Below are 26908 nucleotides of genomic sequence, written 5' to 3' on the forward strand. Positions count from 1 at the left end.
TCCTTTAACACTTCGTAATTATAAGTTTCTTCTAAGAAAAATATACCTTTATTTCCTTTTTCTTCCCAGTTAGAAGTTTCTTCGAAGAAATCAACTCTTTATGTTAATTGTAAATCTAGGATTAATTAGGTTTTAATTATCATTATAACAATAATGCTGAAAATAACATCCTTTTAGCAAAATTGATTTTTTTTTCAGTTTTTCTATATAATTTTTTTTTCAATTTTTTCATATTAATTGGATTTGAATGCAGTAGCATCTAGCCTATAAATTGTGAATTATTTTTATTTGAGTTTTACCTTTTTTATTATGATAGTCTTGGTCAAGTTTAGATACCAACACACAAAAAATATTAGAACGACCATTAATCTAATGATTCAAGATCATCCGATTACTAATAGAGTATAGCATGGCTAATAAATAATTTCTTTCAAAAAAAGCTAATAAATAATTAAGTATTTTAAGCATATTTATTGGAGTTCGATTCATAAAAATATATATAGAAAATAAATTATTGAAAAAGGTTGTTATGTCCAATCCATATGATGACTTATCTAGACTCAAGTACGAAATTAATCTAAAATCACAAATTTATTCCGCATCATGTTATTATCCAAATTCTTCCATTACTATATTGATCTTAGCTAGTGGTTTATAGATTTTATTATTTAACTTGATGTAAATTAAAGTTGCTTGAATTTTCATTAATCGACTCATCAGATTCTTTCAGGGTTCAGACCTATAATACGTCAAAGCATTTGCGTCTTCAGCAAACCAAATAAGTTCATAATTCTGGTTTAGATTTATATTCACGGTTAAAAGTATGGTAATTGTTTTAAATCTATTCCAAAATAAATATTTATCTTTTAAAAAATACAGGCTGATTATTATTAAGTAATTTACATGACACTTTGTCCTAGAGTCACTATATGACATCAAAGGAGAATTAAGTTCACAATTAAAAATATTGGAACATTTCGTTTAAGACAAAATAAAAATTGGAAGGCATAATTATCCCTTACTTATTTTGATTAACCATATATACATTATATATATCATTTTCGCAATTAAGAATATATATAAATAGAAAACGATATTTTTTAAGGGAAAATTAGATAGTTTTAGTTATTAAGAGGCCAACTTTGTCAATTTCAACTCCCTTTAAAAGAAAAAAAAAAGTGTATTTTGGATGTAATTGATTAGGAATAACAAATCAATTAGTATTATAAACTTCAGAATTGCATGGATGAAGAAATGTAATGACAAGCTTTCGCTGTCTTTTTTTTCTATTTTCGAAATCATTTTCATTTTCATAATTTACTTGGTGCAAAGTTTTCGCAATAATCGATATATATATTGACCCTAAAATGAAAACCAATTGCGGGGCACTTTGTTTCTACTTTTCAGTCTGATCCTATTGTTTGTATTTGGAGTTTTGTAAAACACAGATGATAAGTCCCATGGGGTTTTCGGGTACGTCATATACCATTTGTTCATGCAATTATTCTTTTATATAAAAAATTCTTCATGAAATTTTTATATATTTCAATGCAAAATAAGATTATTGATTTAGTTACTATAGATAAAATTCATATTTTATAAAATTGCGAGTTTGAATTCGGTTGTCAAAAGACTTCGTTATTAGGTAATCCGTACGCTTTCTAAACTGTGAAGTTAGTTGATAAGTTCTCACATACCAATTCACCTAATTTTTTTAACTAAAAAAATTATATATACTATTCAGTTTCCTAACTGAAGCAAATAAATATATATGCAAATGTAATTGATATGTCATACGTGTGATGCGTGTATAGGTCTGTTTTTAATTATGAAATATGAGTATTGCTTTCTTCCACGACAATGTTGCTTGTATAGGTGTCTTTCTGTCCATTTTGGTGTTTTTCCATAGTTACAAAAGAGAAATTCATAATTTTCCATTGGTTTACATTTTCTGTGTTTTTGTTTGTCTTTTATTTTCTATCGGGTCTTTAGGAACATTAAATAAAGGGGCTTATATGTTCTAATTATATATAAAAAAAAAATAGATCAGGCTCCGATATGTGCTTAGCTAAAAAATATTGATATAAATTATACTTTTATGGAACTTGGACTTCATTTTAAAAACTCAAATTGAATTGGATCTTTTTGGCCTAACTCACTATAGTTTATCATCCATATTAAGCTTATAACTTTCTTGATGAAATGTCATTAAATTTTAAATTTTGAGCACGAATTAAACTTGAATCTTTTTAATCCAATTCGATCATAATTTAATCTCAGTTCTAACCTATAAAAAAACTTATACAAATTAAACTAACTTAATTCTCATTTTAAAGTTTGAATTGAAAGTTCATAAAAGTTCAAATTCACCCAATGAAATGTAGTATTTAAACCTTAAATTTTGAGTATAAGTTAAATCTAGGGTTTTTTAAACTCGATCAAGGCTTAACCCTCAAAAGACCATACCAACCAAGCTTTGATTCGACTTGTACATCATTTTACAATAACAAACTGAAATTTAAGTGGTTTAACCTAAGTTTTATTAGAATGCAACCAACCGAAACACTGCCGGATCCAAAAAAATTCTTAGTTGAAACAAAAAATATTTTTAATATTTTCTCAGAAGTAAAATATCACAAGATACTACAAAATATATAATATCATGATAAAAGAAATCTAAAGTACTTAAATTTCTACAAATTACAATTATCCTCTACGAATTATCATGCTTTGAAAATGTTCTATGATTTTTTCATTTTCAATGCTATCAAAAACATCCCTCTTTATGTATCTAACCAAACAATTATTCAACCATTAATCTTTCATGTGATTTCGCATTCTTTGAAAGCTAACTTCACAAGCAAGTATACCATTAGATACACCACGTGTTTTTTTAGTTTTCACCAACATTTGAAAAAGATTAGCAATATTTTTTAACTTTAAAAATTGATCATTAGACCAAGCATCTTTGATAAAAGTTTTAAGTTGACTTTCAAGTCTTATAAGTTTCACGCAAGAAATTTTTTATGCATAAAACTTAGCAAAACAAATCAACTTTTCCTTATCAAATACAAAATGACTCTAATGGTATTGTGAAATCCCTTTTAAAAATTTCTAAGAATCTTTTTTTTTTCCCAAATGACTCTAATGGTGTTGTGCAATCCCTTTTTAAAATTTTATTCACTTTTAGTACACTACAAAAAAAATTAAGCTGATTAAGGTAAAAAAAGAAAAACAAAATAAAGCTAATCTCCATATTGCTTACAAATAAAACCCTCTACACTATGTTAAGCCTCATCAATAGTTACTATTAAAATTTGGAAAATAGTAAAAGATTATTTTTTTTATAAAGTCTTACCGCAATTTCACAAAAACAACAATTCCACAAAGACCACAATGCTATCAATGCACACAACACACATGTCCGTGAGTGAGACCACAGTGATTCTGTGAACATGAATAACTAAATAAGTTTATGAATTAAATCTAATTAGATTTAGAGAAAATGAATAAAAAAAATGTAAATGAGTAACAGAGTGATTTAGAGTGAGAGACAATAGTATTTGACTGTTTTGAGAATTGGGAGGATTAGAAGGAGTGAGGAGCGATTCACAGTGTAATCAAAGTGTGTGATAAGTTACTAATTTAGTTTGTGAAATGTAACACCCTTCATTAAAATAACAAATACTAAAACACCATTAATTACAATTTCTTTATATCAAGAACACAATAAAAGAAAAACATTTCTAAAAAAATCATACCATGAAAGTTTTGAAAAGATACGTGATTTATTTACCTCTTGAAGCAAGTAATTCGAGTTCTTCGTTATCTTTATCTCAATAAAAAAAAATTTGTTTTGTTTTTCTCAATCCTTGAGCATCCTACTAATTCCCCAAGAGATTATTTATTTGTGTGATTCTAAAATAAAGAACTGTCTATCCTTATATAAGTGTTGTACGTAATTTAAAATTATATCTTTTGAGATTAAACAAATAATTTAATCTATGTAGTGTGTAATATTTTTTGTTATTGTAACAATAACGAAAATTGAATTAAATGATTTGGACTTGAACATATAATTTTTGTATTGAATGTCTTATATTTGTTTAAATTTTTGGATTTAAAAAATCCAATGAAACAATATATAATTTTTTATGGGAGTAATTTTTTTATATATACATTAACAAATAAAAAAAATCTAGTGGGAACAATTTTCCCTACACTATACTCGGAGCATCTGCCAGTGAACCCAAACCTATATGATAAAATTCAAGACTTAAATTTTAAATTTTGAGCACAAATTAAATTTATAACTTTTTGAAATTGTGTTATACATTTTTGACAGTGGAAACATTTCTTATAAATTTTCACACAGAGCTTTTTTAAATTGTATGTTTACAACAAAATAAGTCTAAAGCACTAAAATCATGAAGAATTACTACAATCCAATCTATAAATCTATATTATGTGTAAATCACGATGGAATATTAAAATCCGATTGAATTTGCATGAATTATACTCCTGCAACAAAAACACTAAATCTTTTCTTAAATTACACAACTAAAGTGTCCTTGATGATACTTATTAGACATAATATAATCTCGTCATGATCTGCCAATTTGCAATGTAAAAAACAACAAAAGGTATTGAACACGTCATCAGCTTAATTAATTAAATGTATATAAACCCACGATCCGTCAACTAAAAAGTAATGTGCTTAAATTAAGACCAAGGTACTCCTACTTCTTGGGACAATTTTATTTTTCTATTCATGCAACCTATAAAATTTTAAAATCTGGACAGCAAATTTGCACCTTCTTCTGAGTTATTTTAATGCCCTTTTGGCAAGAGACCGCTATACGTTCAAATAGCCAACAATAGGAGAGTGGCCAATACAGGGTAGACATATCCAAGACCTATAAACTCTACTAGCTAATTGTGTGGGGCGGCATTACATTATGGGATAACAATTTTTCTTTCATTAAAAAAAAATATTAGAGATTAAAATTTGACTTTTTACCAATGAGAGTTACGTCTAATAGAAGGAATTAATTTCTCACAAAGTAATGAGTCAAAGTCCAAATTCAAAACAGATATTAATATTTAGTAGTGTTGGAACATGATTATCTCGAAGGAAGAGAATTATGGGGGAAAAAAAGAGTCTTTTAAAGCTATTTCACACCATCTAGTTATTAGTCTATATCTTTTTTCCAAGTGTCTCCCACGAGGCCTTGGGTAGTTAATCATTTTTTGCTATTGGTGCAAAGTGTATTGTCAAACATTTGGAAATGCGAAGTAGAGATTGGCCAAACCAAGCCAATCAAATCAATGTTTTTTCGTAGGAATCTATGAGTATGAAGAGTCCTAAACGATTGGCTAACCCCTTCTATCCAAAATGCAAAATAATGGATGTAGCCTTTCATAATCAACCAAAGCCACTCCTTATATGTCAGACGGGCTCTTTCTGTCTACTTTTTGTTGATTCCTTCCAAGGTGGAAGCCCCATTCAGCACAACATTTTGATATACATGGACACCTTTGGCCTATATCAGAGTAAGAGTAACAGAGTTCAGTTAATAAGAATATGACTCATCACCATCAAACTCGTGAATCACCATGGTATGAGATTGGTTGAGTTTAATTAGTGATCTTGGTTTTAGATTTGAGTATGTAATACTTGACGGAAGAATTTTGCTATCTATAGTGATCTTAACTGATTCGAACCAGATTGTTTTCTATAAAAATACATAATTCATCTAGGTAAAATAAAAAAATAAGACTCAGTGTATAAAAATGTAAGTTTGAATCTAATCATCTATGTAAAAAATTTATTGGTGAACAATTTATATTTATCTCTAAAAATATTTTTTCAACCGTAAGACCTGTCTTAACTAAGTGAACGCTGAATATCTAATTCACTCAAACTTTCTTAAAATCAATAGTAACAAAAAGAACAGTCCACATTAGGTGTATTCAATAAAACAGAAGAATATTAAACATATTCTTTTCAACACACGGTTATATATTGAAATTTATTAAAAAATATGAATATTCATAGGTGAGAATTGTTTAATAAAAAGTAAGACTTACGTTACTCTGTGAGTCTTAACAATTTTTAGTAAATAATAGAAAACGTGTTTAAATGGGTGTGTTGTTAGTTCTAGTAGCATTTTTCTAATTCTTATCATCATAATCAGTGTGTTACAAAAGGGAGTCGTGTAGCGACAAATGTGAATTCCTATTGCAACAATATTCTGGTGTCTACTACGCTACAAAAATGTCTTGTAGTTTGTTATTTTTACAATGAAATTGGATTGTTAAGTCTCCACTCATGTCGGGCACTCTGGCATGCATATTGATCAGTCAACTAAAATACCAAGTGCAGAAACATAACGCCATGCAAAATAAATCCTAGCTAAAAGATAAGCATAACATGGTTGCAGAATGCAGTGAACCAACAAGGTGTAGCACCCCATGACACCAATCATATCGTGTCTCTCTACGAGTCACCTTCAATATTGTGGACAGTAACTCCCATCTGACCCAGACATGTTTTTGACCAAGGACTATTTTAGTGGAAGACTAATATTATGATAATGCACCATAAGAGACATCATCCAAAGTCCAAAGCCACAGCTCATAAAATCCCAAATTTTTATTAATCAAATCAATGCAACACTGCCTCTGTTTATTTTTTTTATTTTATTTTTTTTACAATATCAACAATGCATCGGCTAAGAATTGAATATTTGTACCAAAAAAGAACTTAAACAAATTAGGGAGTACTTTGTTTGAGAAAACAGTTTTTATTTTTATTTTTATTTTTAATTACAAAACGTTATTTTTAGTTTCACGTTGTGTCTTATTTTCAAAACTTTGCATAGGAATTAGTGAAACAATTTTATATTGCTTAATGTTTTAAAAAGTTTATTAGAAAAAAGTAAATGAAAGAGTTTATAACTAATAGTTATGCTTACTTTTGGGTAAGATTTCTCAGATGTATGTTAACAAATGTAGCAAAAAAAATTACGCCTGACAAATTTTTTTATCTTGGCTACCGAACTCCTAATATGACTTAGAGCCGAACACCTAATTCATTTGATTGTTTTGTATCCTATTCTAACGAAAACAATTCTTATTTATGATTTGAGAGAAATCCACGCTCCTTACAGAAATCTTTAAAAATGCGATATTGGTTAAAAAATAGACCGTAAAAATTACTAGGCTGCCAGTTCAATTTATTTTAATTGGTTTGTTATGAGTTTTTTAGGGAGGAAATGGTTGCACTCAAGATGTCCAAAAGATTTTAGAAGGAGACACTGATTATTGATTACCTCATAGCGCAACGAGAAACCAAGGAAGTATAGTTCAGTTGATTAAGTAAAATATGTGACTTATTATAAATTTTCTGATATGATCGGTTCCTATAGATACAAAAACAGTGCAACCAGTAAAAGTCAACAAATGTACACATGATTTTTAATACTCGGGTGTTTTGCAAGACAGGGACAGTAGCATTTTTAGAGTGTTATATATTGTAGGTAGCTTATTTAGCTCGATTTGGATAAATTACTCAGTGTTGTATGCTGTCATGGATTTCTGTTGATCTGAATGAGCTACTATTAGTAATTATTACAATGGTTAATGGACTGGACTATTACATGCTGTAATTAGATTAAACCAGAAATACCAGATAAAAAAGGGAAAAATAAATAAACATTAAATAGTAAATAAAAAGGTAGTCTGTCCTGCAGTTTGTTTTGAAGAACTAGAATAAAAACAAATTCTATGATGGGTAAAGTAATCCAAACAGAAAATTCAATTAGGACTTGCGTGGAATTTTAAATGTATGTTTCTTTTGTACTTGACTTTTCAGATTAAGTTGAGACTGTTTGTCTTATGGTTGTCTCACACTGTCACGTCTATCTGTGGTTTATAATGTGCAGTGTGTCTTCTGAAGATTTATCTCCTTGCGAATACATAACTACAAATATTTAGGTGAAATCTCTCTCTGTCCTGATGAAATTTGTGTCATGCTAATTTATCTATCTTCTAGAGCCAGTTGTTTACACTTGGTAATTGTCCATTACTTACTATGTTCTTATGCTTCTCAAGTTTAGTGGGTAAACTTTTTTCATTATTTATTTTGCATGTTCTCCCACTAGTTCATAACTGTAGACCTGCAGTACTATTAAGTCAAGATGTTATTCTGTTTTTCTAGCTAATGGTATCTTAATTGAAGCAATGACTATCTGATTAGCTTCTAATTTTTTTAAAGTAAATTACACAGATCCTTCCCCAAGGTTTGCCCTTATTACACCTGATACCTCTCTGTTTTTGAACCCTATGGCTTTCATTACACCAACAGCCCCCTCTCAGGGACTCAAAAATGTAAAAAAAAATGGAGGGGTATCGTGTCATAAGAGCAGACATCTGGGAGAGTCTGTGTAATTTAGACTTCTTTTTAAGAGAAAGAAAAGGGTGGGGTGGTGTAGGGAGAATCTTATAGCTTAGTGATGTACCTGATATTAACCTATTTCATTAATGACTTGAAATTGATATGCTAGGTGTATGGCTTACATATTGAACACAAATGAGGAGGAGAGGGTAAAGGTATGAATAAGTTTGCTGATAAAAATTAACGGTTTTATCCCATTCAATGTAGTTATTGCTTTTTCCTTTCTAATTATATGGATTTGATTATAATTCATAATTAGGGTACAGTTGTGATCATTGCAGGGAAAGACAGTTGAAGTTGGAAAAGCACATTTTGAGACTGAGACAACAAGGTTCACTATTTTGGATGCACCTGTGAGTATCTGCATTGCATGATTCCCCACGAATCAGTTTTCTGTATTGTGGACATGGATATTCTCTAGAGTAATAGTATTCTGTTTTGAACTACTTGGAGGACTTTCTAACAGATACCCCTCCCTTGACTCAATTGTTTATTTTATGAACGCTCAACCATTTTATGCCTACTTTGAGGTAACAATGTGATACTGTGCAGTGGTCAAAAGAAAGGTTCTCTCACTTTCTTGCCACACACACCACACCCTTCTATGCTTATATGCGATTATAATGATATTTTCTTGCTGCTGATGTACCACTAGGTATGATGAAATTGAGTCAAAGATGGTTCCATTTCTAAAGCTGCTGATGTAAAGAAAGGTATCTGCCTTTTATTTGTTCGAGAAAATGTTGGGATTTATGTTTTTCAATCGTGGGATGCTGGTGTGAATGTGCGATTTATGATGAGCGGGGCAATTTAGCTTTTACATGGAGAACATGCATCATATTATATAATAAAAAATGTAATTTGGGGGGACTGTTTGTCATTTTCACTCTTTAAGCTTGTTGTTTTCTAGAGTGGGAAATGTTATGTCTTGCTTAAAACTGCTAGAGCTTGGGACAAGTTGAATATGATTGGTGGTTTCTTTGCACAAAATGTTGAGCAGGTTTGAGATCGTAGGTATTAAGTTCTACAAGGATGGGGGATGATGTTGAACCTAGTGTACAGAATGAACAACAACTTGTTTTGATTTAGGAAAGTAAGAATTGAGATTCAACGGACTTTAGGTTGTGTGAAGATTATTCTCTTTCTGCTCCACATGTTATCTCTATGGCGTAGGATTTGAAAAGCTTGTGAAAATGGACACGGAAAGGCCTGTGTTAGGAAAGCATTTCTTAGCAACAATTTATTTTATGTATAGATCTTGACCTGTTTAGTTGATCTCTTGATTGTGTAAATGAAGTTATTTTACTAATTGTTTATTTAACAGATGTCTTGTTTTTACCGATATCTGGTCAAATGGGTACAAACATGAAAACAAGAGTGGATAAAAAACGTTGGTCCATGGTGCAATGGGCCTTGTTTATTTGAGACCCTTGATGCTATTGAAGTTCCACCACGACCCTAGCGGTCCTTTCAGGTATTGTCTTTCTGACCATCATCTTGTCCCCACTTTCGAGGTCCTTATTGTTTATTTCAACTTCTTTGCTAAGATGGAGGTTCTGAATTGTTCAGGATGCCAATTATTGACAGAGTCAAAGACATGGGAGCTGTTGTTATGGGGAAGGTTGAATCTGGTACTGTTCGTGTGGGAGATTCCTTGTTGCTCATGCCAAATAAGGTAGTTTATTTATTTATTCTTTGGGTTGCTGTAAGCCTGTTTAACATGAAATGGGTGAAAATTGTCTATGAACTTGCAGGATCAAGTAAAAGTTGTTGCCATATTTATTGATGAGGATCGTGTTAAATGTGCGGGAGTTAGTTAAAATTTACGGATTAAATTATCCGGTGTTGAAGAAGAAGAGATATTATCTGAGTTTGTCCTGTCTAGTGTTGGTAAGGATTTTTTTCCCTCCATTCATTTAAAATTTTGCTAGACATAAGTAGTACATTTTGGAAGATATTTTTTAAGGTTTTGGCTAATTAATGTCCTTAGGACATTGGTTATGGAGTTAAAAGAAGAAAATATTTATTGTGAAGATCACAGGAGAGCACAAAAAAAGTCATGAGTTACACAATTTTACACATCCTAATAAATAAGAAATTCTTTTTAGTTCTTTAATTAATGTTCCAAGGACACACTGATTAGCATTTGTCATTTTTTAATCATAGCAATTAATTCCGGAAAGGGTGCCAAGGGGTTGACAACAGATGGCGGATAGCAATATGACTGCTATGCTAATATTATACATATGTGCTCTGTGGGGTTTCCCTTTTGCAGCTAATCCAATACCAGCACTCACTGAGTTTGTTGCTCAGTTGGTGATCCCTCATCCTCAGCATTTGGATGTTAGCTTTTTAGTTTTTATATTAATTAATTAATCTAGGACATTAAAATCTTTATATATAATCTATAGGCTATTTTTACTGCAGGGTACAAGACTGTTCTGCACATCCACTGTGGTTGAGGAATGTGAGATTGTTGAACTTTTACAGCAAATTGATACAAAGACAAAGAAGCCTTTGAAAAAGAAAGTTCTCTTTGTGAAGAATGGAGCTGTTGTAGTGTACCATGTTCAGGTGCATTTTTTTGCATTATGAATCTAGAATCTAATTTGTCTTTTTTTCCTTTTTATTAAAAAATGCAATGGTTGGAGTTGTCATAGTGAGCTGGAGGTCATAGGTATAAGTTGTGGAATCAGCTTCTTACCATACAAGGTGAGGCTTCCTGGTATACACCTACATGGTGGTGGACCTTTCCTGGGCCCTGCACATGGCAGGAACTTTATGGCCCTTCATGCGTTGCTTTATGTGGGCTTCCCAGGGCTATGGAATTCTTTTTTTACTGATTCTCAAAGTCTCAAATAGAGAGGATCAGTTCACTATTGATGGTAGTTTGATTTCCCTGTGTTTAGTTTCATTTTCTTATTGTAAACTTTTAGGTTAATAACTCTATTTGCATCGAGAAGTTCTCTGATTTTCCACAACTTGGGAGGTTCACTCTTCGCACTGAGGGTAAGAGTTAGAACATATTTCGTGTCTCCAATATTAATATATGTTTCAGCGATATGATTTATTCTATCTTGCAGGAAAAACTGTTGCCGTGGGAAAAGTCACTGGTCTGTGAATTTGTAACAATTTTGACAGAGGTAAAAGAATATTTGCCTTCCATGGTCAACCTTGTAATACTGTTAAACTTTTCATATTTGCTGCCTCCGTAGCATATATTACTCTATATTTCCATTTATTTTTTAAAATTTAACTTGGCAGTTATCTAGAGGACCTTTCTAGTCTTTTTGTTGTGTCTAAATATAATTAAAGTGGAATTTGATTTGGAAATTGACTTGCAAAGGGTTGAACTGAAAATAACAAATATTTGGCATGTTTCAGTCTTTATGTCTATAGATTTTCTGGTGTTCTGTATTTATTGGAAAGCAAAATGATTTTAAGAGAAAATAATCGATTTGGTACTAGCCACTGGATCACTTGGGTGCTAACATTTTGGTTCTTGGGGTCTTGCCTGTTAACCGTGAAACCTTTTTTATAGCAGTTATTCGTTTTGGACAGGATGGGAATTCCTGCACAAATTAAGGGAGTGGCAGCTGAGGCATAATTGACCACTTCAAGTTTACCATTTATTCATTTCGTTATTTTACTTTGGGTGTAATGTCAATCACGGATTACATAAGTATTCAATAGTTTGATGATTTGGAAAATAGAATAGTGTAAATATTACGTGAAAAATATAGTGGTTGAGGATGTAAGTTCTAAATCCAACCTTGTAGGATGAAGTTACTTCACCTGAAATGCGTAGGTTGTCGGATATTTTCGAACTTAAATTTGGAAAAGTTTCATTTTAAAAAAGCTAGAAAATGTAGTGAAAGGTTATGGAATGTTTGGTTTGAAAAGAGTTAATTTTTACGGTTTACATTTTAAAGATTTCTGTAAGGAGCATGGATTTCTCTCAAATAAAGGAGCATGAATAAGAATTGTTATCGTTAGAATAGAATACAAAACAATCAAACGAGTTGGGTGTTCGGCTATAAGTCGTATTAGGAGTTCGGTAGCCAAGACAAAAAACTTTGTCAGGCGTAAATTTTTTTGCTACACTTGTTAAAATACATCTGAGAAGGGCATTTTTTTCATGCAATTTCAGCATTGCCCTTATGTATGGGTCATAAGGAGGTATTGAACATGTTACTTTCACATTATTAACACAATATTCTAACCAACTAAATTAATAGGCTAATTATATTAAAGAAATAATTAATATTGTTATATATAATATTAAAAATTTTAATTTATATTTAATATACATATAAGTTTAGATAATAAATTTTGTAATAATTAATTTTAATTTAATATATTTATTCATACGAATTGATCTATATGTAAGGACAATGTTGAAATTGAAAAAAATTTGCTGGGTGTAAAAGAAAAAGGATGGGTGCAGGCAGAAAAGGCCTCTAAGAAGTCTTACCCCAAAAGTATGCATAACTTGCCTTTACTCCATCTTGTAACTTGCTTTTTATTATAATACATACATTGACGTTGTATAAGGTCTTTGCATCACTATTCAATTATATTTGATATGATAAGTTTGTTAATTTTATAATTTTTGAAGATTGAATTGAAACGAAAATTGATCGTTCTTTTTTTTCCCTCAAAGGTTGGAAGTAGGTGCTAACAAAATGGTCTAATGGCCCGCAGTCCACTCGGGTCGAGTGTCAAAACTATTTCGTACCAGTAATTATTAACCTAATTTATCTTGACCTGCAAATGAGTTTGGTAATCAAATTGACATCCTAATTACTACTGAAGTTATGGAGTAAAAAAAATCTAATTCCACGTCTTGTTTAGTTGAGGATGTTTTAATTATGGACGCTAGACTTATTATCAAATATCAGGGAAAAATAAATAAATTACTAGTTGAACCAGATGTTGATAAAAAAGAACCTTATAAGGAACTTGCATCCAAGTAACAAAGGTAAATCTCCTCTTAAAATTACTACGACATTCTCTTCTCAATTCAATAGTACTATTATCTATCACTATGATTTTAATTTTAAGTTGTTTTCGTCAATTTTCGTTTCATATGATTCAGCAGTAACCTTCACTCATTGTGTTAACAAAACCTTACTAAATAGGTTTTGAAATAAGTAATTCTAAAACTAAACTAATCCAAACATGAACTATAAAATTACTAATATGTACATTTAGCTCTTCATATAAAACTGACAATTTGGTAATGGTGACAAACTTGCGTACTGAACTATTGAACTGAGTTTCCTCCATGATTCTCTCACATCATGAAATACCAAAGTCCCTTCTAAGCTTGGCTATGTCAGCAAAACCATGAATTGATTCCTAATTGACTGTTGTGAATTTGTGACAAAAACAATGGGCAAAAACTCTAAATAAACACCTCCAATCTGTGATTCCTAACAAACAGCTGTGTGTACCATTTGTAGATCATAGAGAATATGAAAAATCCAAACCCCCAATATCTGCAGCTCTGCAGTTTAAATAGCCAGTATATGGTTAGAAACTCATCCTATATCTTCAGATTTTTCCTTACAACTTTAAAGGCCTACAATGAGTCATGGAAAAAGAACAGTGTAGATATATCTTGTTATATCCAAATATCTCAAATTTCATCATTGACTGCATTTACACAGAACACAACAATCCAATCTCAAGGGAACTTCTGATTCATGGCAGCAATTTGCACAAAGATTCCACTTAATTATCACATCTGATTGTGGTGTGTTACATAGCCTGTTGCTCTTTTCCCACACAAAAGTCATCATCGTCGTCAAACGATTCTCGATCTTTGAGAAAGTATCCATCCTTCGGGTGCTTATAATCCTTCCCCCTCCAAACCACAATTTGTTCATTCTCAAAAGTCACCAGAATACAGGGGACCATGTCCTGCATTAACTCACGAGATAAGTGAAAAGGAGCAACTTAAATCACCAAACCCAGGGGAACAAAACTTGAAAATCAGAAATCATGTCTTCTCTATAAAATGTTTGGACGGTAGAGCAGAGTGAAAACATTATTGTATCACCATTACCACTATTATTGTTATTTACCTTCAAGTTACATAAATATAAAGAAAAATTACACTTTACTCCATTGATTTGACTTAAAAACTGATAGACAACCATTATCACAAAGCAACAAACATTGCTATTCAAATAACAAATAGTCTAGCCAAACTTTGTAGATTTATCAACTAATCAAATCACGCAGATGAAGTACTAGGGACTAGCCACTTTCTTTTATATTCTTTAAAAAATTTAGCATTATTTTCTTTTACATTCTGGAGAGTCTATAATCACATTTGGTCCTTAAGAATAGATTATGAAAACAATCCAATCTGTTGTAGTAGTTTTTCAAAGTAAATTTTTAAATATTTATATATCATAAGATTGATTGAGGGTAGTAGGATTTCCATGCTTCTCAAGAAAATTCAACTAGTTGGCCCAACGGAATATATAAAACATCCCTACAATCAACACCATCAACACTTCAAAATCAATTTTTTTAGCAAGTAGGACCCAGATAATTTTCATAAAAAAGAATCTTCGTAAAATCCCATTTGAAAAGTGATTCTAATTTATAATACCCAAACAGACTCAATTTTAAAACTTCTATTGAGGTACCTAATCATCCAAGCTGAAAAGGCATTCTTCATTTTAGTTATGCAACAAAAGAAAATTACATGGCAAAGATAGCATTGTGAAGCTGGTTATCACAACAACCTAATCAGCAAAGCTAAAGAGAATTGTCTTTACCCTGAGTTTGCAGCCTATTTTCTTGTAATCTTTCCTCTCAAGTCCCTCGCAGTCTATCCGAACCAATTCGCAGGAGAGGAAAGCATCTCTGACCATGGGTACCAAAAAAGCATAATAACCATTTTTGGCTGCAATTCACTTCAGAGTCAATAATGTTTGCAAAAAGCATACTGGCAACTGAAATAAGAAAATACAACGCACGCACATACCAAGTTTTGTTAAAGCAGGAACAGATAGTCCTCTCTTCCGCATTTCTTTTGTTTCCTTAATACTTAAGCCATCAATTGTTGTCTTAATCAGTCTGGGATATACAGGTTCATGGGGCTTCCACAACATGACAGGAATTACAGGCCTCTTTTTCGGATTATAATTTCTGCCTCTGTATAATATAAGTGTACCCCCATGTCTGAAAATGACCTTCCCAAATGTTTTGTCCTGCACCAAGAACATGAGCATTGCTTATGCATGTGTATCTGACAAGTTTAGACATAAGAATCACATGTAATCCAGCCTACAGTTCAACTATCATAAGAGCCCACATGTTTCAAAATGGATCACAATATAAAACTTTTACTTTAGTATGCAAGGTAGTCAGATGAAAAGACGTGAAAAAGTATGAAGAGGTGTGCACCTCAAGCTGGGTACAAATATTATTCATGTCCATAGTTGGAACACCCATGCATTTGATTCTAACTGCTTCAGCAAATTTCCAATGATTATGAATAACATTCAGCATGTTGTGAGTTAGACCATCCCTCCCTGGAACCGAAACAATCAAAGTCCATCATAAATAGATAAGATAGAGGTTGAAGAACACATAATGAAGTTAAAAAAATAAGTTCTGGTTGTTTTATTTAGCCTTTTCAATGTAAAAATATATTAATTAATTGCTTGAGAAAGGTGCAACCAAACTGTATGGACTATAGAGAAGGGCAAAATCAAATTCACAACAACTGAATCAAGAACTATTATTTAAAGCATCTATCTGCCAGGATTTTCCTAGAAATAAGTACAAGGAAAACAACATCCCATATATGCTTCCAATATATGTCAGCAAATGGACTAATTTGCCTCCCCCCATACCCATCCAATACATTTCCAATATAATTGCAAGGCAAATTGTTATCTGTACCAAGACTTATTCATTTCTCAACACAACCAAAACTAACTAAAACATAAAAGCTAGTAGTGAAAGGACCGCACAACAGTCATGCTTTGATACCAATATATACTTTCATACCAAGATTGCTTCAAGTATTCATAAATTATAAAATAGTCCCTAATGTTCTTCAATTCTTATAGAATTTTTCACATCCCCAGTCATAATAGTTTAAACAAACACATTACACATAAAATAAGAAAAGAAAAACAGTATTTTTAAACCTTCATACCGAGATTGACATGTCTATTAGTTTTGCTTCTCTCAAATTGCGAAACCAATGCCTTTCTCTCTTCACTAGAAAGCGGTTTTCCTTGAATCATCTCTCTCTTCTTCTTCCTCTGTTCCTCCAACTTAGGGTCCTCCGGACCCTCCAGGCTCTCCACCGTGGGGTCCACCGCGGGGGCGCACACTCCGGTCCACTTGCGGTCGACCCGGCCCGGTCCGAAGGGGGAGTACTTGGGCTCCCTGAGCCCGATGGGTCGCACCTTGGCGCTGCTCTCCGTGTAGCTGAACCGGAAGTCGAAGGGCAGGTCGTTGGACCGGACGGGCTTGCGGCCGGCCTGGTCGAGGGAGGAGGGGGGCCGATACCTGGGCTTGGGCTTTTTCTGGTTGGGCTTGGAGGGAGGGAAATTGGAGCATTGGGGCTGGGGAGCGAGAGAAGACGGTGGTTTGAAGGTGTAATTGGAGTGGAGTTTGGACGCGGCTGAGGAGAGGTGGCGCGTGAGGAGCGTGGCGCGTGAGGGGTTTTGGCGGGTAAGGCGTGTGAGGAGGAACATTTGGGGTTTAAGGTTGCAGTGTTGGTTCTTATTCTTATGGCTGCAATCATAAGTTGCAATGTCATTTCTCTAAACTAGGGTTTAATTAGTTTATTTTATTGGGCTATGGATTTTAGTAAGGTGTTCGTGTCCAATCTGATCTGAAAAAACGCAAATCCATTAGAAAAAAAATTGAAAATTCATTATTGTTTTCTTAAATTTATTTTTAGTGTTATAGTTAGTCAATTGCATATTTGATCTTGACGCTTTTAAAATTGCTCAATTTACTTTAAAATCTAAAAACAAATATTGCATATATGTTGTTCACGTTTTTAAAATTGAGCATTTTTTTTGCCTATTGTGTGACAGTCTATTAGATATGTTTTAATAGATATGTTGACAACATTTTAATAATAATTAATATCACATGTATCACATCAACTCATTAATAGTGTCATAATCATAAAGAACTCAATTATAAAAATGTAAAATTTTCATGGTTAAAATTTTTTAATGGTTTTTTGGATAATGGATTATATGGGATTAGATTTTACTCTACCTTTTTATGTGTTTCAACTTTCACAATTTTTTCCCCTAAAGAAAACTTTCACATTTTTTATGTTTACAAAATTAATAATCAAGAGCACTTCAATAAAATTTTAAGCCTTTTAGAAAATATTCTTTCAAATTGTCTTGCATAATATTTAAAATCTATAAGACTTTTTTAATGTTAAAATAATTTACTAAAATCCTAATCCAATAGGCCTCCTTAGATTTCCACCTCTCTCTATGATAAGTTTGTTTTTGTGGGAAACTAGTTAATTTTTTTTTCAAGAAACCTCATTTCTTGATCATGTTATTTTAAAATAGGTATCAAATATTCCAATATACTAAGATATAAGATTCCCATGAAATTAAAATTTTATTTGTACCATGTCTTAACAATATATTCTCTGATACATTTTTTTAATATATTTTTTTTAATTGATTAAAATTTATTAAAAATGACAAAATTTGGTGGGTCTCAAGTCATATTTAACCATTCTATATTTATTTTATAATTTTTTTAATAAATTTTAACTAATTAGATAGAATGTATGAATCATTGTGTTAAATAGTGTATTTTTAACTTTAATATCCCAAATGAATCACACCATATTAAGAAAAATTTAAAAATTATGTAAGAAACACTTAACAAAATTATTTAGCACTACCTGTACTAATAAAATATATATATTTTTTGGTAATTTATTCGTGAGTGAAGACAAAACATATTAAAAAATAGTAATATAAGTATCACCAACAAGTTAAAATATTAATAAGTTTTTTCCCTAAAAAATAAATAAATTTCCCATATATCTTTTTTTTATTTGTTTGGTTGGTAAAAAAAAATTTAGTATCGGAAAATGCAAGTTCTAAAATTTGGAGTAGTACTTTGAATAGTTTCTATAAAAATTCGAAACATAAAATTAATTAATGAAATCTTATTTTTTTAACAAATATTTATGATTTTCTATATCTATATAAATAAAATAATTAATAATTCCCCTTCTATTTCTTGTCTCCAAAAATATAAATTGAAAATTCCCCAGCACACTTCTTCTGCTTCCGTTTTTGTTTTCTCTGCCAATTCAAATTCCTCCTTTCTCGGGAAAATCTTCACGCTGCGTTTTCCCGGGATTTCTCGTTCCCCGTTCCCGCTAATCGTTTCAGAGATCGAAACCACCGTTTCAATCTCTGTTCAATTCCCTCGCCTTTCCGTTTCCCCGTGAGTTCTCAAAAGGTAAACAAAAAAAAAAAAAAACAACAATCCACACATACCTTCGTTCATTCATTCTCTTACGACTTCATTGTTCAATTTAGGGTTTCAAAACTTCCTTCTGCGGTTCTCGTGCGTTGCAGGATTCAAAACACGTGACAATAACAGGATATATTACGAATTTGCTTAAGCGTCGTGAGGAATTGCGCGATTTTTGGCAACGGCGTCATCACAGGTTTAGAATTAGGGTTTCTTGGTGTGCGAAATCGTCGATGTGGATGGTTGCAGCATCATGATAGTGAAGCGGACGATGAAAACCGAAGCGTCGAACCTGAAACGTTGTGAGATTGAGGATTCCGAGAATGCGATTCGGAAGAAGCGTAGGGTGACCGGTTTTTACTCGCTGGGAGTGCCAGGGGATGCTGAATATTTCAGCAGCGGTTCTGGCTCATTGAGCAGCGAAGGTTCGTATTGGGGTGGTGGTGGTGAGGTTCAGTCCAATTCGAATTCCGTTCCGTTTAACCGGAAAATGGCGAAGGAGTCGCGCCTGCCACCATTGCTCCGGTCCTCGCGTGGCCATGCCCAGAAGATTCCGTCGAGGTGCAATGGCTCGGTCCTTGACGCCGCGGATGGAGACTCGAGCTTTGAAGATAATGGTAAGAGTTTTGTGGAGGATGGAAAGGGTGGCATTAGTGTGAAAGTGGAGAAGAGTGATAGTGTGTGTTATTCGTCGAGTGTGGGTAAAAGGACTGTTGTTAAGGCTGAGAGTAATACTTCTGGGATTAGTTTTGAGGGTGTGGACCAAAAGCCTATCGGTGAGAAGAGGAGAGAGGTTTACAAGCCGGAGGATTTTGCTTTGGGGGATATCGTTTGGGCTAAGTGTGGGAAGAGGTACCCGGCTTGGCCTGCTGTGGTGATCGATCCTGTCTTGGAGGCTCCGGAGTCCGTGCTCCGCTGTTGCGTTCCCGGCGCACTTTGCGTGATGTTTTTCGGTTATTCAAAGAATGGAACCCAAAGGGTAAGTGAGGTTGTCTGCAAGTGTTGTTTATGGTGTCATGGATTTAATGAGATTTTGGTTCTAGGTTTTAATGTTGAGGTCTGATATTATATGTGCAGGACTACGCGTGGGTGAAGCAGGGAATGGTGTTCCCCTTCTCGGAGTTCATGGACAGGTGCGTGGTTGAATGAGTTTTGGGTGTGCTGTGGTTGTTTCTATGAGAATGTTGGATGTTTAATTGATGAAAGATTATCTTTGTTCAGGTTTCAGGGGCAGACCCGGTTGTACAAGAGCAAACCGAGTGACTTCCGCATGGCACTGGAGGAGGCAATGCTGGCAGAAGATGGTGTTCTGGAATCACATTTGGGAAGAAGAGAAGAAGTAACTCATGCAAATGCTCATCCTGATGGACTTATGGAGGCCACTGGTTCTTATGTTGATGAGGAATGCTACGGCCAGGATCAGGTGAGATTAGTTTTTTTATTTTATGTTTTGTCACTGGATGAGAGAGCTTTATTAAACTTTGTTATGCATAAGAAAGAGGTTTTAGTCATTTTAAGTTATCATTGACAAAGGCTGTGGTAGTCAATATTTATTTGTGGAGGAAGTGCGAATGGGTACCTATGATATGACTGCTTATCTGTGGAGGAAGGACGAAGTGCCTATGATATACTCTTCGGCAAGTGTAGGAACTAGAAAAAATGGAGAGAACCTAGGATGGCCAACAAAGTAAACTAACATTGAGGCCAGCAAAGCTTTAGTAAAATTATTTATTAAATTTCGTATTATTACATTATAAAACTACTGTTTTTCAAAAGAATCGGTTGGAGCCAAAAAAGGCCCCCTCAACTACAAGGAGGCACTGCTCCTGTCTGTAGGCTTTAGCCTTGTATCATTACTGTTCTCTTGTACTGAAGTAGGAAATCAAGTGGTGAAGTGATGAATCTATTCATACTCAGAATAAATATTTTAAAATTCTTTCTGGGAATGTCTTTCTAATATTTCTGTATCAGAGATGAAAATAATCTTGTGGTGAATTGCTGATCATGAACCGTATGCCAGTGTTAGTTATGTTACTTTGATTTGTTGTCCTGTAATGCTAGTTACTCTGAAAAGCAGATCTGGATAAGAGTTAACTGTAGAAAAATGTTTCTTATATATGTTATCTGTGTTTTTTTATCCAGTGGATATATTGTGCAGGATACAAGGTATTGTGCTGGATGTGGTCTGATGTTTCCATGCAAAACCATGAAGAAAATTAAGGATTCAAATTGTGCACCCCGATTTTATTGCAAACATTGTTCTAAGGTTATGAATGATTCATTTATAATGCTTTAAGAATTTTCACTAAATTCTACAGCAGATTTTTTCTTCTTCGTACCCCATTGCCCAGAGGCTCTTCGCTATGCGAATGTATGGGGGAGGGATGTTGTACGCAGCCTTACCCTTGCATATGCAAAGAGGCTGTTTCCGGATTCGAACCCATGACTAAATTCTACAGCAGATATTTGATTTTATTTATTTTAATGTTTTTACAGTTACGAAAATCAAAACAATATTGTGGCATTTGCAAAAGGATTTGGCATCATTCAGATGGTGGGAATTGGGTGAGATTGCCTGTTCTGTCAATGTAGTTTTTTTTTTTTTTTTTAATTTAATTTGTCTGAATTTTGACATCTTTTGGGACTGAACTCTTTGTATCAGGTGTGTTGTGATGGTTGTAATGTGTGGGTGCATGCTGAGTGTGATAAAATATCCAGCAAACTTTTCAAGGTGCTGTATCATGCTTAAACAGGATGGCACTATTTTTTTTTTTTTTAAATTTCTCTCTTTCATGAAGTGGCTTAAGAAAAATGTCTGACTCGTGGTTACAGGATCTGGAAAATACAGATTACTATTGTCCAGATTGCAAGGGAAAATTCAATTGTAAATTACCAGCATCACTAACATACAAGTCAAATATCGAGTATGTAGTAATTGTTTGTTGCATCCTTTTTCTTCTATTTTACAGAATTTAATTTTATTCAGAGTCTTATTATGTGATATTTTTTGAGACAGATCAATAGAGAATACCCAAAAATCTATAATTCCCGAGAAAGTATTGGTGGTGTGCAATGGAATGGACGGATTTTACATCCCAAAGCTTCATCTGTAAGCCTTCAGAAAAGAAATTACCTAATAGTTTTGTTTATCACCCTGACTAAGTTCTATACAAAGAAACCGGTTTAAGAAAAATAAAAGAACCTTAGGTGAATGCACTTGATTTCTTCCCTGAAGAATTCCATTGAGCAGTTTGTGATTGCCTTTTCTTGCAGAGTCATGTGCAAATGTGGCTCTTGTGGTACAAGAAAGCAGACACTTAGTGAATGGGAAAAACATACAGGTTGCAGAGCGAAAAAATGGAAACATAGTGTGAAAGTGAAAAGTACAATGCTACCACTGGAAAAATGGGTATGTAATATTTCTTGCTTTATTAGAGGTTTATGCCAAGTATTTCTGGTGGACTCTGTTGGGTGGTTTTGAATTAACAGTCATAGTATGAGTTCTATCTGATGGATTTCTTCATTAGTGCCTACATCAAATTTATTTCCAAATGTCTCTCCATTCTGAGTTTGAATTCGTTGTGTTTTTGAGTGTGTCTATTATTGTGCCCTTTTTTTGTTTATGTGTTGTACTTATTTCTCATTTTTGACTTAACATAAAATACTTCAGATGGCAGAAAACATTCCACTTGATGGAATACCCGAGCAGTTAGATCAACAGCAGGTGCTGGCCTTTTTACAAGGTAAATGTGCACTCCATGTAAACTTTTACATACTGAAGCCTTCCATTGTTTCTAATTGACCAGGTCTTATGGCACATAGCAGATACATGCTTTCTTTTGAATATATCTTTAAAAGCAAATTTATTGTACTTTTACCTTATTGTCACAGAGAAGTATGAGCCTGTTAATGTAAAATGGACAACAGAAAGATGTGCTGTTTGCAGATGGGTTGAAGATTGGGAAGATAACAAAATTATTATTTGTAGCAGGTCTTTTCAATATTTTTCATGATCTTTTACCTTATGTTGTAAAATTTTGGGGTTGTTTAGTATTTTATAATTTTATGAGGCTTTAAAGGTAGTAACATAGATTAATATAAGCACACTTGTTCATTGTGCAGATGCCAAATAGCAGTCCACCAAGAATGCTATGGGGCAAAGAAAGTTCAGGATTTTACTTCTTGGGTTTGTAGAGTATGTGAAACTCCTGATGTTGAGAGAGAGTGTTGCCTCTGCCCAGTAAAAGGCATGTCACATTTAGTATTTTGGCACTCTGAACTCTATTTGTTCTTATGACTATATCCTATGGTGTTAAATTCTTTTTGAAATAGTAAATGGTGGATTCAGCACTCTTAAAGGACGCCTTTTTCGTTAATATATTGAATTAACCTTCTTTCAAATATTAAAAAGAGTTGTTTTGCTTTGGTGGATCATCAATCTCTAATGTTACCATTTTTTTCCATTTCAGGCGGTGCTCTAAAGCCAACTGATGTTGAAATGTTGTGGGTTCATGTAACATGTGCTTGGTTTCGACCTCAAGTTGTTTTCCAAAATCATGAGGCCATGGAACCTGCCACGGGAATCCTTAAAATTCCTCCTAATTCCTTTGTGAAGGTAAAAATATGGCCAAATGGTGATCTTGTTTTTTAAACAGTTGGTTTCAGCTATAATATTGCCTCAAATGAATCCTGATTGATTATAAATTTTATTTGACTGGGAAACCAAAATGAACCTGAATTCATTTTTGGTGTAATCTAGTGATTTATTTTAATAAAATCTATATAATTATGCTCAAATTACTTTTGGATGACTATTCTCAAAACAGAAATTTCATTCTTCAAAATTATTTTTTCCTAAAAACTAAAAAAGTAAAGTCCATGCCTATAATCCAAACATGCACTATATAATCTTCCAACTTCAGTTTTGATTCCCCCCCCCCTAATTGAGCACTTAGTGGTGTGGTTGTTATGTAATCACTTGGCTCTCCTTTTTTTTTTTTTTTTACTTTTATATTTTGCTGGGCTCATGAACTTGTGTATGGTTCTTGTCCCTATGACTGCAGACTTGTGTGATCTGTGAACAGAGCCATGGTTCCTGCATAGCTTGTTGCAAGTGTTCTACTTATTTTCATGTGATGTGTGCATCAAGGGCAGGATATACAATGGAGGTATAAGTTTCATCTGGCTTTTAAGTGTAAATATGTGGATCTGAAATTGTTATATTTTCTAGATTTTTTTTTTCATGACCCTAGTTTTCTGCCTTTCTTGTGGAGGACAGAGGCATCCTTTATAGTTTCATCCTAAATAAATAATTTCTATGGCTGTTTATTGCATAAATTTGCAGTTGCATTCCATGGAGAAGAATGGGACTCAAATAACAAAGAAGCTAATATATTGTGCAATTCACAGGTTTGAGCTCTAGTGTTGTGATTATGTCTAATGCTATTTTCACGTTTTTTTAATAAATTGGTTTTATAAGTTAATTCCATCTCAGGGTCCCAAATCCAGATTCTGTACTGGTGGTACACACCCCCCTTGGGATTTTCTCTCCCAGAACTTCACTTCAAAATCAGAAGGGATGCTTCAGGGGATCAAGGCTAATTTCATCAAAGAATATAGAGCTTAATGAATCTTCAACCACTGAAAAGGACATAGTGGAGCCGCTGTCTGCAGCCAGGTGTCGTGTGTACCAAAGGTCTCCTAATAAGGTAATGATTGTAAACATACTTTCATGAGCATACTAGTATATTAACTCTTGTCTTATAGTCTATTATGTTTCATTTTACTTTTAATCAACCATTTCTGGTATTTTTAGTCAACCAAGGGGGTTTAGTTTAGTTGGTTGAATTATGTGATTTGTTGTAGACACCCTGATACTTGTCTTCAGTTCCTATGGATATAAATAAAAAATCCAATGCTATTCCTTCGCTAATGCTAACTGTTAATACAAACTTGCTAATTACTTGCATTATGTATTATTTTCAATTTGGTCTCTTGCAACACATTTTCTCCTGTGTCTCCAGAGGGCTGATGTGCCAATAATTCACTTGCTGAGGGGACCCAGCCTTCATTCTTTAGGTGCAATAACTCAGTTGAACCACTTTAAGGTAATCTTTGAGGCTAACATGATATATGATAGACCTTTTACTTTTGAAATGAACAACCTATTCTTGCTGAGTTGTGACTTTAGTGTAGTATGTTGGAAAAAAAAGGCTATTTTGTTATCTTATAATCCTTCTTTGTGATAGGATGCTGATGAATCTAAAGTATTCACTTCTTTCAAGGAACGTCTTCACCATTTATGGGTAAATCATATCTTTCCATTTGCTTCTCTATTTTTTTAAAATTTTAAATCCTCTCTCTCTCTCCTCTTCAATTGTAATATGTTGGTTTTTCAGGAGATGGAAAAATTTAGAGTTTGCTTTGGAAAATCGGGCATTCATGGATGGGGTCTCTTTGCTCGTAGAGATATACAAGAAGGAGAAATGGTAACTACATTAATTTAGGAGTCACTCAACTGTAAGGTAAATACCTTACCAATGTTTCTTCTGAAGACATTAAGTTCATGCTTGTTATGTTTGTTTGCAGGTTGTTGAGTATCGTGGTGTGCATGTAAGGCGTAGTGTTACTGATCTGAGGGAAGAAAAATACCGTTCAGAAGGCAAAGATTGCTATGTGAGTATCTTATTTAAGATAGTTTTTAACATCTGTATATACTTCCAATCTTTTTTTGTCTAGGTTAACATGGTGAAAGCATATTTTATAGTTCAAAAGCCTGTTATGACAGGTTCATGATGCTGTTAATATTTGAGTTCATTTACTGCTAATCTTAACACAAAATAAATTATGCAGTTGTTCAAGATCAGTGAGGAAGTGGTAGTTGATGCAACAAACAGCGGCAATATAGCACGTTTAATAAACCATTCTGTAAGTTATAAGTGGACTTTGCTGTAACTTCATGGACCTTGTCTGTTTTTCTTTATTTATATTTTATGACATGTACCAGAATTGCTCCAATACTAAACGTAGTGGTTAGATTATGAATATTGTTTGAACATTATACAATTCAAACATAATCCTGCACCATTTGGTTTTATATAAGAAAATTACACTGCAATGGGCCAATGGCCAAAAACAAAAAAGAGACTGATGTTCATCCCTCACTTACTTCAGTGCATGCCAAACTGCTATGCAAGGATTATGAGTATGGGTGATCAGGGGAGCCGGATTGTTCTTATTGCCAAGACCAATGTTTCTGCTGGTGAAGAACTAACGTACGGTTTGTTTGTGTTTGTGCATATATATATATATATTTATGCATGTTCTCATATGCAAGTGGCATATATAGGAATAAAAATTTTGATTAGCCCGACATGAACTATTATTTTTCTCTGATTTTGCAACAGGTATGATTACTTGTTTGATCCAGATGAGCGGGATGAATTGAAAGTTCCTTGCCTTTGCAAAGCCCCTAATTGTAGGAGATTTATGAATTAGGCTTCACATTTTTCTTTTTTTGCTTTTTGAGCAATTGCAGTTACCAAACCACAGTGAACATTTGTCCTTTGAGCCATTATTTAATTTTTTAAATGGTTTAGTATAATTTGTATATCATTATATATTTAGAAAATAAAATAGAAAACTTCTGAGCAAATGAGCTGGAGGCATTTTTGTAACTAGCAAGGATGTTCTTCAAATTATGACATTTAGATGCAATTTACTTGAAGACAAAAGGTGTATAGAGGAGCACACATGATACATAATACATTTTAGGCTTTTCATGTAAACCCTTAGCCATATCTGCTGTGTTTTTTTTTTCTTTTTTTCCCCGGGTCAAATGCTGTACTTGATTTGGCCTTTGCAAAATTAAACCAAAATCGAATGGGTGTTGCTAGGTGCACCCAGCAGTATTGCTGGTGCACCCAACATTTTCGCATTTTT

The 26908-nt window shown here is 33.2% G+C and overlaps 2 protein-coding genes and 1 pseudogene across 3 annotated transcripts; 2 read left to right on the forward strand and 1 right to left on the reverse strand.

Moving 5' to 3' along the window:
- Positions 1-8522: 8522 nt before the first annotated feature.
- Positions 8523-12168, forward strand: LOC100796819 (eukaryotic peptide chain release factor GTP-binding subunit-like; annotated as a pseudogene).
- A 1722-nt stretch (positions 12169-13890) lies between these two features.
- LOC100789954 (CRS2-associated factor 1, mitochondrial) lies at positions 13891-17248 on the reverse strand. Its single transcript, XM_003548357.5, has 5 exons — positions 16644-17248; positions 15884-16011; positions 15462-15687; positions 15253-15380; positions 13891-14383 (listed from the first exon to the last, which is right to left on the reverse strand). Exons 1-5 carry the CDS (start codon positions 17188-17190, stop codon positions 14222-14224), a joined length of 1191 nt encoding a protein of 396 aa, XP_003548405.1. The 5' UTR covers positions 17191-17248; the 3' UTR covers positions 13891-14221.
- Positions 17249-18752: 1504 nt separating this feature from the next.
- On the forward strand, positions 18753-26754 carry LOC100797346 (histone-lysine N-methyltransferase ATX3). Of its 2 annotated transcripts, none has more exons than XM_006598841.4 (24): positions 18753-18952; positions 19033-19946; positions 20045-20100; positions 20189-20390; positions 21126-21233; positions 21464-21532; positions 21630-21698; positions 21800-21891; positions 21984-22076; positions 22241-22376; positions 22638-22710; positions 22859-22958; positions 23090-23214; positions 23437-23582; positions 24031-24135; positions 24312-24376; positions 24462-24675; positions 24991-25074; positions 25216-25272; positions 25366-25455; positions 25556-25642; positions 25820-25894; positions 26141-26241; positions 26374-26754. In XM_006598841.4, exons 2-24 carry the CDS (start codon positions 19221-19223, stop codon positions 26462-26464), a joined length of 2964 nt encoding a protein of 987 aa, XP_006598904.1. In that variant the 5' UTR covers positions 18753-18952; positions 19033-19220; the 3' UTR covers positions 26465-26754. The 2 variants fall into 2 exon arrangements, with proteins under 2 accessions (XP_006598904.1, XP_006598905.1); XM_006598842.4 differs by having other exon boundaries at positions 19072-19946.
- The last annotated feature ends 154 nt before the right edge of the window (positions 26755-26908 follow it).

The sequence above is a fragment of the Glycine max genome, chromosome 16 (genome assembly GCF_000004515.6).
Source record: "Glycine max cultivar Williams 82 chromosome 16, Glycine_max_v4.0, whole genome shotgun sequence".
NCBI classification, from domain to species: domain Eukaryota; kingdom Viridiplantae; phylum Streptophyta; class Magnoliopsida; order Fabales; family Fabaceae; genus Glycine; species Glycine max.

Coding starts and splice junctions, on each gene's coding strand:
- LOC100789954 (XM_003548357.5), bottom strand. CDS start 17,190: ATGTTCCTCCTCACACGCCTTACCCGCCAAAACCCCTCACGCGCCACG. Junction 16,012..16,643: donor TAATAGACATGTCAATCTCG/GTATGAAGGTTT, acceptor TTTCGGTTCCAG/GGAGGGATGGTCTAACTCAC. Junction 15,381..15,461: donor TCCTGCTTTAACAAAACTTG/GTATGTGCGTGC, acceptor AGTGAATTGCAG/CCAAAAATGGTTATTATGCT.
- LOC100797346 (XM_006598841.4), top strand. CDS start 19,221: ATGATAGTGAAGCGGACGATGAAAACCGAAGCGTCGAACCTGAAACGT. Junction 23,215..23,436: donor TTGCCTCTGCCCAGTAAAAG/GCATGTCACATT, acceptor TTTCCATTTCAG/GCGGTGCTCTAAAGCCAACT. Junction 25,456..25,555: donor ATATACAAGAAGGAGAAATG/GTAACTACATTA, acceptor GTTTGTTTGCAG/GTTGTTGAGTATCGTGGTGT.